This window comes from Cucurbita maxima, unplaced genomic scaffold (assembly GCF_002738345.1).
Source record: "Cucurbita maxima cultivar Rimu unplaced genomic scaffold, Cmax_1.0 Cma_Scf00040, whole genome shotgun sequence".
Lineage (NCBI taxonomy): Eukaryota > Viridiplantae > Streptophyta > Magnoliopsida > Cucurbitales > Cucurbitaceae > Cucurbita > Cucurbita maxima.
The window spans coordinates 1,469,266-1,482,331 of NW_019272056.1; the positions used below are offsets into that span (position 1 = coordinate 1,469,266).

Genomic DNA, 13,066 nt, shown 5'->3' on the forward strand with positions numbered 1-13,066 from the left:
TCACTTGTCGTTGGAAAGTGAGTGCCGCACAATCGCTAGTCCACTACCTTTAAAAGTGCGATTGTGTTGAGTTTTCATAAGAGTATTTTTTTACTTTTAAAAAAAAATTAAAGGTATTTTTTAACCACTTACAAAAGCTCGAATGTTCTTTTGAGATAAAACATTCGATTTACTTGCAAAACTAATTAAGTTTAAGAATATTTCTTTTAAATTTTTTATATATAATTTTAAGAGTATTATTCAAACTTTTAAATCTTTCATCGGTATTTTTTAGATAAAATATAAACTTTAACGAAATTTTTATTAATTTAATCTAAAATTATTATTATTATTATTTTATTTTATTTTATTTTTTTGAATGACAAGTTTGTGGTACATATTATATACAAATCATTATGAGAAGAAGGATTCTGTATTTAATACTTCAAATATTAAAATAAATAAACATTTCTTGTCAACTCCGTTACATTATTTTAAAAAAATACTAATTTAAATGTTTAAAAATAGAATGAGTTTGAATATAATTAGAAATGGAATTGTCTTTTTTATGTTTTTTTTTCTTTTTCTAACTTTATTATTTAAATATAAAATAATTTAAACTAATGCGTCCATTATAAAATGAACAATATTTGTTTTTTTTTCTTTAAGAATATTAAATTAAATAAATGAATATAATATTGGATCGTGTAAACAGCTGACCAAGGGAAAGGATGCCAATAATTAAAATATATATAAAATTTAAATTAGAAAATAATATGTTGTTTTAATAATAATAGTAATAATAAATCTCCGCAAAATATTAATAAATTTTTTGAAATTTAAGGATGGTGGGAACTCTTGGATCGTACGATGGAAAAAAAAGTAATTGGCATCTATCGTGGTGGTGATAAATGGCTCATCTCGTTGTGACCTTCTCCTGAATTTTCAAAACTTCTGTCGTTCCATCTAGGACAAAGAACTCATTCATTGTCTCAGCTGTGCTACCATAGGCTCTAGGAAAGTCGAAATAGGAGAGCACTCATCTTGGGGTGGGCTTACTACTTAAATGCTTTCAGTAATTATCTGCTCTGCACTTGGCTACCCAGTGTTTACCGTGGGCACGATAACTGATACACTAGAAGTGCATCCTTCTCGATCTTCTTGTACTAGAAAAAAGAATAAAAAAATGAGAGCAAAAACCGCGTGTTGAGGTGTAATGAAACCTAACACACGTGTCGCTTGACTGATATGCATGAAAAAACAAAAAAGAAACTAAAATGTGATGTTAAATCAAAATTACATTTAAAATTTGAAGCTTTTTTGGACCTAATTTAGTTGAGATTTATAAAATTTAAATAATTTAATATTTTAAACAAAACTTGGGATTAGTTGGAATATTGGCTCGAACCATTCCAATAAAGTTCACATCCAACCGAACCCAAACTGAAATTTAAATTGAGTTGAATTGGGTTTAAACTATTTTTTAAAAAAATTATTTTTATCCATAATACATGTTACATTAATAATTAAAATTTACGTAAAATTTAAATATCAAATATTTACAAAGTTATAATGCATCAGTAAGGGTGAGATCCTGTGAGATCCCAAATTGATTCGAGGAAAACGAAACAGAAACATTCTTCATAAGGGTGTGAAAATCAGTTTTAAAAGATTGAGGGAAAGATCAGAAGGGAAAATCTAAAGAGAACAATATTTGTTGGTATTTGGCTCGAAACGTTACACTAACCATGGTTACAAATATCCTTGTTGGACCCTAAATTTAAATAAATTTGGCAATTTTTCATAAATTTTAATTTAAAAAAACTAGCTCAAATGTCTTTTTCTTAAAACTAAAATAAGAAAAGAAAAAAAAAATAATAAATAGGTAGTTTTGCAAGAAAGGGCATTAAAAATCCAAATTCTCAACCACACGGCGCCTCAGTCAAAGCCTTCACCAGAAGTACTGGCGCCAAAGCTTCCACTTCAATGGCCCCATAACTCTCAACACTTTCATTATCGATATTAAATCATCTCCTTCTCGCGCCTCTACAGAATCAAGATCTCTTCTCCTTCTTCTTCGGATTGATTTTCCTTTGCTTTAATGTAATGGCCGCCTCTGCTGCTGCTTTGGATCCTTCCTCCCTGCAATTCACGCCGACTTGGGCCGTGGCTGCGGTTTGCTTCATCTTCATCTCCCTCTCGCTCTTCCTCGAGCATTTGATTCATCTCCTCTCCAATGTAAGTCAAAATCTAGTTTCTGATTCAGTTTACAGAGGTCGATTGGATTTTGATTTTGATCTTGATTTTGCGCAGTGGTTGAAGCGGAAGAGGAAAACGGCATTGTTCGAGGCGGTTGAGAAGCTTAAATCAGGTACGATTTCCGAATCCTGAAGTCGAATAATGAAGTTAAGAGAATGAGAATCGGAGGATTAATGATTTCTGCATCTGTATTTGTTCGTCGATTCCGCAGTTTTGATGCTTCTAGGGTTCATGTCACTAACTCTTACGGTAACGCAACAGCCAGTATCGAAGATTTGCATTCCGAATAGCGTAGCGTTTACGATGCTTCCGTGCCAGAGAGAAATACAGATCAAAGCGATTAAGAATTTGGAGATGGAGCAACTGCGATCGTCTTCCGCTACAAATCGGTGGTTTTCGTGGCTGCCAGGAAAATTTGTGAGCCTCGCGGCGGGAGGCGAAGAAGAGGAGAGTAGTAGTAGCGGTGATTCTTCTTCTTCTTCTTCTTCTTCTTCTGATTACTGTACTGCGAAGGTAATGATTGGGAAACACTGAGCGAATCAAAATTTGAAATCAAGTTCGGTGTTCGTCAGTGACGAATTGATTGGTGAATCGTGAATTACAATGGCAGGGGAAGGCGTCGCTGATATCGCAAGGAGGAATGAATCAATTGAACAATTTCCTATTCGTGTTGGCAGCTATGCAGATTCTTTACAGCGTTCTCACCATGGCGTTAGGAAAGGCCAAGGTCTTCTCTCTCTCTCTCTCTCTATCTATCTTATTTATTTATTTATTTCATTTCACTCCCCTAAGTTTTGAGTTTATTGCCTTTTAGTCCTTCCGCCTTTAAAATATCTATTTTAATCTTTTAACACTAAAAGAACAATAATTTTGGTTTTTTTTTTTTTACTAAATTAATAAAAATATTTGTACTTCTCTCAAAATTTTAAATTTTAAATTTAAACTTTTTAAAAAAGTTTCAATAATATACCTATATTTAAAAAAAAAAATGCCTAAAAATTATTCTTAAATTAATTTTAAAAAAAAAAGTTGGAAAAAAAAATCATTTTAAATTTTTTTATTAATAACCATTTTTTTTAATTTCAAAAATACTTTTAAATTTTTCTAAAAATTCAAAAAATACTTACATCAAATTAGAGAAAAAATTATTTAGTAAAGGTACATTAATTAAAAAAAATTATATATATATATATTTCATATTCACATATATTTATTACATGGATATTAGAATACTCTTCCATACCCCCACATAGGATTTATAGCTTTTATCCTTTCCGTTAATCCATAAGGATTGGATACCCATATTCGAGCCATAAAATTTCGTTACATGAAATGCATCAAAACCGAAATAATCTAATCATGAGAGAAATAAATGAATTTAAATTTTTATGGGAAAATTTAGAAAAAGTTATCTGGTAGTCACAAAATATTTCTAGATCCCAATACATAAAATGCAAGATAGTTGCTAAGAAGCACAATCTAAATAACACAATATATGATCTGGTTGATTAGTTATAGTCATCTTGTAATTTTCCGACCCCTCATGAATGGGTTATTCTTAAAGTTAGACCAAGTAAATGATCAAAACATGTGTCTATTAAATAACAAATAAAACTCCATGAGCAAAACATGTGTCCATTTGTTTTATGTTACATAAGTAATATAAATATTAAACTATAGTGACTAAAATTATACTTTAAGAAAATAAAAAAAAAACTGATATTATTAATATAAAAATGTTAATTCCAAAACAATTTAAAAAATTCTAGAATACGTTGGGTTTAAATAGAAAATATATTTTTTTTAGTACTTAGTAGTAGAATGCTTCAAAACGGCAAGTACGGTCGTTTTGTGAGGTAAATTAAATATTATTGGTCTCCGGTCTAAATCAATCTGGTTCTGAGTGTTAAATTAAATTTAAGTGTGGCCGTTACAATATTTGAATTTTTATGCATACTCATTAATATATGTACTATGGATTTAAATGACTTTTCTCTCCCATATTAATTGAAAATATAATTTTATACATATAGTTTATATGATTTTAAATTTGATTTTTTTTTTTTTTTTTTTTTTTTAATTTTTTTTAATGAAATTTCAACAGATGAGACGCTGGAAAGCTTGGGAAGAAGAAACTCTTACGTTGGATTATCAAGTGGCCAATGGTAATTCAAGCAATTTTATTTTATTTTTATTGTGGTATACTACATTAAACTACCATTATTTAGGTTAAAATTATCAAAAATGCCCTCGTGTTGGTTTCAATGCACTTCAATTTTTTTTAAATAATCTTAAAATTTTCTTCACGTATGTAAATAGATTTAATTATAACAAATAATTAGATACAAACTTTTCCGTTCATGAACCTAAATGTTTTAGGGTCGTTTTTAATGGAAAAAAGACTTCAAATTTTAGGGGTTAATTAAAATAAAACTTTTTAAATTTAAGAAGTATAATTGAAATTAATCTTATAATTTTCCCGTGTGCTTAATTATGATTTAACTTTCCAATTATTAGATCCACATCGCTTTAGATTTACAAGGCAAACAACATTCGGACGTCGACATATCAGTTCTTGTGCAACACCACCATTTCTTCTCTGGATAGTAAGTTTTCTCAATCATATCTCTCATTTTTGTTACTTTCATATTTTCATGAATTTAAATGTTTGAGTGTGAGGTTATAACCTCGTGCACTCGTTCTTAGGATTGAGTTTCTATAGTCTTTTCCTCGTGCTTCCGTTCTTAGGGTTAAGTTTTTATAGTCTTTTCCTCATGCATTCATTCTTAGGGTTGAGTTTCTAATCTTTTCCTCGTGCTCTCAGTCTTACCGCTGAATTTTTAATCTTTTTCTAGTTTCTAGTAAAAAAAAAAAAAAAAACAAACGAACCCTAAGCCTTAAACCCTAAACCTGAAACATAAATTTTGCCACTATCTCGATATAGTTCATTTACTTTAAGGATGAATTCAAAATCTAAGCCAAATTGTAAAATAAATTTAGATATATATATTTTTGTTTTTAAATTTAGATATGTATTCAAAGAAATATCATTTTTTAATAGCAAAAATAGAAAATTAAATAGTTATCAAATCACCTAATATTTCAATTATTTGAAACATTTATCTTTAATATTTAATAAATTATCTTTATAGTTCAAAAAGTATATTTTGTTTATTTACATATATATAAGAAATCCTTTTATATTAGCTACTAAAACGTTATTATTATTATTATTTTAAAAAATCGAAATTAGAAAGACTAATGACAAAATTGCCTTGAAATTAATTTTGGTTGAAAATTTACAGAAATGCTTCTTGAGACAATTCTTTCGTTCCGTGGCCAAAGTCGACTACTTGACCCTTCGCAATGGTTTCATCTCGGTTAGTAAAATCTATTTACCATGTTTAATTTTACAGTATTTTGATCTCATAGAATCATCTCTTTGTTAAAAAAATATTTACCGCCATATTTTTTTACTTTTTTTAAACAGACTCACGTACAGGGAAATACTTCCTTCAACTTTCAAAAGTATATTAAAAGATCATTGCACGATGACTTCAAAGTTGTCGTCGGCATCAAGTAAATTATTTAATTGAGCCTTCAAAAAGTTATTACCTCGGCCAAAAAAAAAATTACCCTTTTAACTTATTCGTTACACTTTTTTTTTACTGACAGTCCTTTCATGTGGCTTATAGTAGTCATCTTCATTCTTGTAGATGTACATGGTGAGTTTTTCTACCCCATTAATTTAAAAGCTTAGCCTTTTATTTTGTTTTAATAATAAAATAAATATATATATATTTTTTTTTGTTTAAATTTGGCTAAAAAAGGTTTTACATATGAATGTGATGAACAGGTTGGAATGCTTATTTCTGGGTGTCTTTCCTTCCGTTAATTGTAAGTTTATAATTTACCATCTCAAGCCTACTCCGCTAGTAGATATTGTTTTCTTTAAGCTTTTTCTTTTGAGCTTTCATGAAGGTTTTTAAAATATGTCTAGTAGGGTGAGGTTTCAGACCCTTATAAAAAATGTTTCGTTCTTTTCTCCAACAAACATCCTTTATAAATGTGTGAAAACCTCTCCTAAACACATTTTAAAACTTTGAGGAGAAGTTCAAAGAGGACAATATTTGCTAGCGGTGGGCTTAGACGATTACGAAAGTAGTACATTTTAACTAAAAAAAAAGTCAATAATATATAATTTAGGAAAGATTATAGAAATTTAATTAAAATGTTTTGTGGGTGTACACGTAGATAGTGCTAGCTCTTGGAACAAAACTTGAAGTAATAGTAGCAAGGCTTGCCCTTGAGCTTCAAGACAAGACCGATGTGATCAAAGGAGCTCCAATGGTGGAACCAAGTGATGATCTTTTCTGGTTCAATCACCCCAAATTTGTTCTCACCCTGCTTCATTTCACTTTGTTCATGGTAAACTTTAGCATACTTCCTTTATCAAGGTTTGGAATTTTGTGTTTTTTAAAAATATTTAGAAAAGTTATTCATGTTTCATCTGATCAATTTTCCTTTTCTTTTCAGAACGCCTTTGAGTTTTCGTTTTTTATCTGGGTTACGGTAAAAATCTTTATTATCCTTTCCATGTTTTTTCTTTCTTGGTCAAATTATAACTTTAGTCTTTGAATTCGTTCGAGAGAGCTTTACATACGTATCCCCTGACACAATCACAATAGTCATTTTTTGAAAAATCGAAAGGTAAAAGTTTATCATGCACAAATAAATTTTGTGTACGATAGATCCATGGATAAGAATTCAAGGACTAAACTTGTAATTTGACGTTTTTTTGACAACTATTTACTTAATTTAATTTCTTTAAGCTCTACATTTTCAGCTACAATATGGGATAAAATCTTGCTACCACGAACACTTGGAGGTCATCATCACAAGAGTCGTCTTAGCGTGAGTATATCATCCATAAAATTAATATTAGTTTTTTCGTTTTTTTTTTTTTTTTGTTTCAATTTTTTCTTATGAAAAAACTTTAAAATCATTGTGTAATAATTTATTTTTCATATTAATAGGGTCACTGTTCAAGTGTTGTGCAGCTACATTACTTTGCCTCTTTATGCTCTAGTCACACAGGTAAAATATTTTTAATTATTTTAATTATATTTTTTTCTTTAATTCAACAATATGTGAAGTGGGAATTCGAGCTTGTGATTGTTGTAATCGTCAGATGGGCTCACAATTCAAAGCTGCAGCATTAGAAGAACACACAGCCAACGCCATAAAGCAATGGCACAAAGATGTGAAGCAAAAGAGAAAGAAGCATCACCATCACCATCACCATCACCATCATCACTACCTCGACTCGAGTTTGCACCAGGAAGGATCGTCTCATTCTACGGTTACCGAGCGTCAGTCGTCAAGAGTTTTCGAGAGGAGCAGCAGCAGAACCCTAAGCTCTCAAGAGATGGTGAGCTCTTTCCATCATCGAGCTCCAACTTTTTCTGAGTTCAACAATCTTGGTACTATTGAGTCTAATATTGAGTCTAATGAGATAGTTGAAGAACCTATAAAGATAAAAATAAGAGAAATTAATGAAATTAGTGAAATTCATGAAAGAAAAAACCTGGGCTTCATAGATTTTGGTTAGAGATTTTGTCAAAAGTAGAAATTATTCATTTGAATATATATATAAAAATAATTTTGAGATATGATCGATGAATAAATGAATTAGATTTGAACTATCTTGTTGATCAAATATCTTACGACAATATACTTGTTTGAGACTCAAATTATTTCACAAGTACGATCGATCATGTCAAGCTTGAATATTTCTAGTAATCTAAATTATATAAAATTATAAAGAAACTTAGTGATCGCTAAAAAAAAAAAAACACATACTTTTTTTACGAATGAAAACCCATACTAACGTTGTAACTTTTATATTTTATTACTGTAATTAGTTAAGATGTATATTTTATGACCATAATTAGTAACCGTGTAAAATAGAATTTTATAGTAAATAAAGAGTCTTAAAATACATTATTGAAATACGATAGGTTAATAATTATAATAATAATAACAACAATAAAGGTATAGGTTCAAAATCCATTCGAAATATAAGTTATATATTATTAAACAAAAACATTACATTTATTATAATTGCGAGAAAATGCCACAAGAGTAGGTTGTGGTCCACACTATACAGACAAGGTGACAAAGTTGCCGATTCCAACGGGTGAAGGTCAAGACAAGACAAATGAAACACAGTCAAAAGACCCGGGTAGAGCCTCAGGCCTTGATTTAGAAGTCTAGGTTCGATATGAGTTTAGGGTTATATGTATGTGTATATGTTTGTATGTGTATGTATATGTATATGTATAGGTATATGTATATGTATATGTATAAGAGGAACCTTGGGAAGCTATGGGGGTTTTACTGCATTTTCAAGCGCAGGGGACTGGAGCCGAAAAGATGAACATCTTTATCTTCCTCATTGCTATAGTATAATCAAAACCTTGTTTGTGTTGTAAAACCCTAAATTGAATCTCAAATTCTGATCAATACGAATGGCAGCAGCCGGAAATGGAGGAAAAGCCGACGGCTCTTCTTCTCCGAAGCCCTTGAAGTTCACGGCATACCAAAACCCGGCCTTATTCGCCGCTCTAACCACCAACAGCCTCCAACCTTCGAAGTTCACCTTCCTCTGCATCTTCTCCCTCTCCTCCGTGTCTGCATTTGCCTTCCTTCGTATTCTTTCCTGGTACGATTTGATCTATTGCGCTTTCATTTTTATGTGTTTTTGAGTTTTGTGAACGTCGTGATATTTGTTTTCTGTGGACTGTGAATCTTTCCGTTAGTTCCTGCTCCTTTGAACTCCTGTGAATCTTTCGTAGCTTTCTGTTAGTTCTGAATGAGGCTTTTATACATGTTGTCTTGAATGTGTATGATAAATTAGGAGAACTTGAGGAAGGGTTGTGCTGGAAGATGTTCTTAGATATTGTTTTATGCTCTGGATTCAGTCTTTCAGTAAACTGAAGCTAATGCCATTTTTTCCCCCTTGAATCAATGAAGGGAAAATGCGATTGTTGACAATTTGAAGCTCAAAAACTTTCCTGAAGAGGCAGCCTGTAAGCTACTAGATTATTTCCATTTGTTTATGTCTGCTTTGAACTTGAGCTCCCATGGCTGCATTGATTTTGTTTAAAATCCTATTTTTCTATGCTTCAGATTTGTCTGCCAAGGCTGTACAAACTGCGGTAGGCTTAGTCTTTTTAGGAACAGTCTTAGCTTTTTTCAAAGCGATATCCTTGTATAGAAAAAGATTGAGTGGTTTTGTGTCTGTTATAACTGCCACTAAAGGAACCAAGGATCAAACACCTCTTTCCAAGCGTCAATTGGGGCTTATGGGATTAAAACCAAAGCATGATAATGGGACATCTGAAAAAGCTGTAAAGCCTCCAAAATCTAAGCCCTACTCATCACCTTCTGATGTTCTTGTTCCTCTTCATCAATCAGTTGGCAATTTTAGTTATTCCTCTCAAAGAAACATAGATAAATTGAACTCTACCAGTGGAAGTAAAATGCAGTCTTTCACAACGCCTTTGAAATCTCCGGGTTCTGCGTCTTCCTTGTATCTTGTCTCTGGAGTGGCCTCACCACTGCCTTCTGCGCAGAGTTCATCAGGACGGGAGTCAGTGGTTTGTACCCCGTGGTCAAGCAAGCGAGTATCCTCTCTGAAAGAAATTACATCTGAAGAAGACTTTGAACAATTCCTTGCTGAAGTAGATGAAAAATTAACTGAGTCTGCAGGAAAATTGGCAACTCCACCCCCCACCATCGGTAGTGTTGGTATTGCCAGTCCTAGTACTGTGGCTACTTCAGCTAATACTTCTGGAACTACCAGAAGTACTCCCTTGAGGCCTGTAAGGATGTCACCGAGTTCACAGAAATTCACCACTCCCCCTAAGAAGGTAGAGGGTGATGTTCCCTCTCCAATGTCTATGGAGGAAATGGTTGAAGCTTTCAAGCATTTGGGAGTATATCCTCAAATTGAAGAATGGCGTGATCGTCTCAGGCAATGGTTCTCTTCCACTTTGCTTAATACTCTTGTTGAAAAGATTGAAACCAGTCATGTTCAGGTATGGTTGTTTTACTCTGTGCTTTAGCAATTAATTTTTCATTTGCCATGACTGAAATTTCAATCGTTTTCTCAAGTGAAGGCCACCAAAATTTAGGAATTCTATATTGGGCACGTTAACTCATTGATAATGAAGTTTTTGGTGCAAATATAGATTACATATAACAGAAAACATATGAACATGTGCTATAACCTATAGTTTAACCTGTATAATGGAAAATTTTAATTTTCAAGTCTCGTTTTCTAGTTCTTTTATAAACCCTCAGTGCATTCTTGAGACAGCAGCTGTGTGGAAGCAATACATATAGAAGATTTATTCCTATTTTGTTCCTTGTACATCTCCTTATGAAGATTTATGTGTGAGTTTCAAACTGGGCTGATTTGTAACTGTGTTTGAGAGTGATATTTTCGTAGTTGCTTGAGGTGTTCCGAACTTGAAATCTAATGATCATGGTATTGGTAGGTTGCACATCCTTTACACCTTATTAGTCTGCTAAACTTCTTGATTTTTTAAGGTAAAAGAAGCGGCTGCTAAACTTGGTGTCTCGATTACTATAAGTCCTGTAGGCGACTCAGCGGAATCCCTTCCCACTGTGTCTTCGGTTGACAGGACTAATGAATGGCAACCAACATTGACCCTTGATGAAAATGGACTCCTTCACCAGTTACGAGCAACTCTCGTGCAATCCATTGATGCCTCTACAAGTAAGGCTTTCCATCATTTCGATCAGAAGTTTCAAGAATTTCTGTTTCTTATAGGCCTCTGGTTATAATTGATTTGCTTGTTTTTTCACTGGTCTCAATAAACGAAGCTTTCTTTTCTATAACAATAACACAAGTAGTAGTAATAATGATAATAATAGTAATTGTTTTGCTTACAATCATCCACCTTTAATGCAGTCAAGATGCCTCTGGCAAACGCACCACAGTCCCCTCAGCAGAATCTGTTAGTTTCGGTGATGCAGGAGTGTGTTGATGCCATTACAGAGTACCAGAAACTCCTTGCTTTGATGAAGGGTGAATGGGTAAAAGGCTTACTGCCTCAAAGTAGCATTCGAGCAGATTATGCAGTACAAAGAATCAAAGGTGGGCATAGGCTTTGGATGAGCAGTTTATTATGTTTTCCAGTTTCGCGCTGTCTTGTTGATCTCTCCAAAATTTGTAGAATATATTTTAGTTAACAATGAATTTGTGAATTCTACAGATCTTTCTGAAGGGACCTGCTTGAAGAATTACGAGTATCTTGGGACTGGAGAGGTTTACGATAAGAAGAACAAGAAATGGACACTTGAGCTCCCAACCGATTCTCACTTACTCATGTATTTATTCTGTGCTTTCCTAGAGCATCCAAAGTGGATGCTACATGTGGATCCTTCAACCTATGCTGGGGCTCAGTCCAGCAAAAATCCTTTGTTCTTGGGGGTTCTGCCTCCAAAAGAACGGTTTCCCGAGAAGTACGTAGCAATTATATATGGCGTTCCTTCCGTCATTCACCCCGGAGCTTGCATACTGGCTGTTGGAAAGAAAAGTCCTCCAGTTTTCTCTTTGTATTGGGACAAGAAGCTTCAGCTTTCCCTTCAGGTTGTTAACCTTTGAGCGTCTTATCTGTTGTTCAATATCGTAGAATACCGAATGTTTACCATCCGAAACTAATGTCAACTACTATGAATCTCTGAAACATTATTGGGATAAAAAAGTAACCGTTCTGATCTTTGTTTTCAGGGAAGAACAGCATTGTGGGACTCCATATTGATTCTGTGTCACAGAGTCAAGTTCGGATATGGTGGAATTATTCGGGGAATGCATCTCGGTTCGTCTGCTCTAAGAATCCTTCCAGTCTTGAATCCAGAGCCAGTAGACTGAGTGAGTAACTGTGGTTTTGCTTTCAGCAGTCTTCTTATTGCATAAGCTTACTAGCTGTTACGTGAAACCACCAAACTGTGCTTATATGTACAACATGTATCCTGGGGAAATTGCTTTCTAACTTTAGTTTCCCAGCTTGAATGTTCATGTATTCTAGTGTGAGTTCTTCAATAGTTTTGTACTGACGACAATTCCCAAGGATCCGTAGTGACAAATTGTCGTAGAACATTTTAGAAGTCAATTTGGCCTGGCTGTATCATTATAGGTATTGAACTTTAAGCTTGAGTGGGTCATTTAAAAGCATATTTGACATTGCTTTCGGCTCATAAAAGCACTTTTAATTTATTAATGATACAATGTAGAAGCCTTGAGACTATGAGTCAATTTCTAATTCACTTTTTTGAAATTCTGCTAGAAAAGAAATACCAAAAATGATCTATATGTTCTTTGCAGTCATTTTTGTTTTAATTATTATCATCAAGAAGATTAGTATGAGGTTGAATTGGACGTAGATTCAGACTAAATAATAACTCCGACCTAAGCTAACCAAGTAAGTAACTTTACTATCATCATGATTTGAAGTTTGTGTTTTGTATGATAATACGTGTCCTATCCTATGATTCTGCACGTATCATATGGAAGTTCCATATGTGAGATGTTTATGGTGGCTTCCATCATGTCCAATGTGATACAGTTAATGTTTTGGGCAATCTCAACAAAACTTTTCTTTTTCTTTTTTCTTTTTGCAATTTCAACCTCTCTATACCTGCACATGGATCTCCGATGTGTTTCATGCCCCAACTATTGAAAGATTTTGAATTTTCATTCACCCTCCATTCGAGGGAATCATTGGGTTGTTGGTCT

The 13,066-nt window shown here is 32.9% G+C and overlaps 2 protein-coding genes across 2 annotated transcripts; both read left to right on the top strand.

Moving 5' to 3' along the window:
- Nucleotides 1-1,926: 1,926 nt before the first annotated feature.
- LOC111469391 (MLO-like protein 3) lies at nucleotides 1,927-7,849 on the top strand. The gene is made up of 15 exons (XM_023114623.1): nucleotides 1,927-2,217; nucleotides 2,293-2,350; nucleotides 2,450-2,751; nucleotides 2,849-2,965; nucleotides 4,343-4,403; nucleotides 4,756-4,844; nucleotides 5,544-5,618; nucleotides 5,729-5,817; nucleotides 5,914-5,963; nucleotides 6,095-6,135; nucleotides 6,493-6,666; nucleotides 6,775-6,810; nucleotides 7,085-7,152; nucleotides 7,275-7,335; nucleotides 7,430-7,849. The coding sequence occupies exons 1-15, from the start codon at nucleotides 2,086-2,088 to the stop codon at nucleotides 7,847-7,849; spliced, it is 1,773 nt and encodes a 590-aa protein (XP_022970391.1). The 5' UTR covers nucleotides 1,927-2,085.
- A 739-nt stretch (nucleotides 7,850-8,588) lies between these two features.
- Nucleotides 8,589-12,551, top strand: LOC111469403 (transmembrane protein 209). The gene is made up of 7 exons (XM_023114645.1): nucleotides 8,589-8,962; nucleotides 9,274-9,329; nucleotides 9,430-10,340; nucleotides 10,855-11,044; nucleotides 11,240-11,425; nucleotides 11,544-11,920; nucleotides 12,062-12,551. The coding sequence occupies exons 1-7, from the start codon at nucleotides 8,769-8,771 to the stop codon at nucleotides 12,200-12,202; spliced, it is 2,055 nt and encodes a 684-aa protein (XP_022970413.1). The 5' UTR covers nucleotides 8,589-8,768; the 3' UTR covers nucleotides 12,203-12,551.
- The last annotated feature ends 515 nt before the right edge of the window (nucleotides 12,552-13,066 follow it).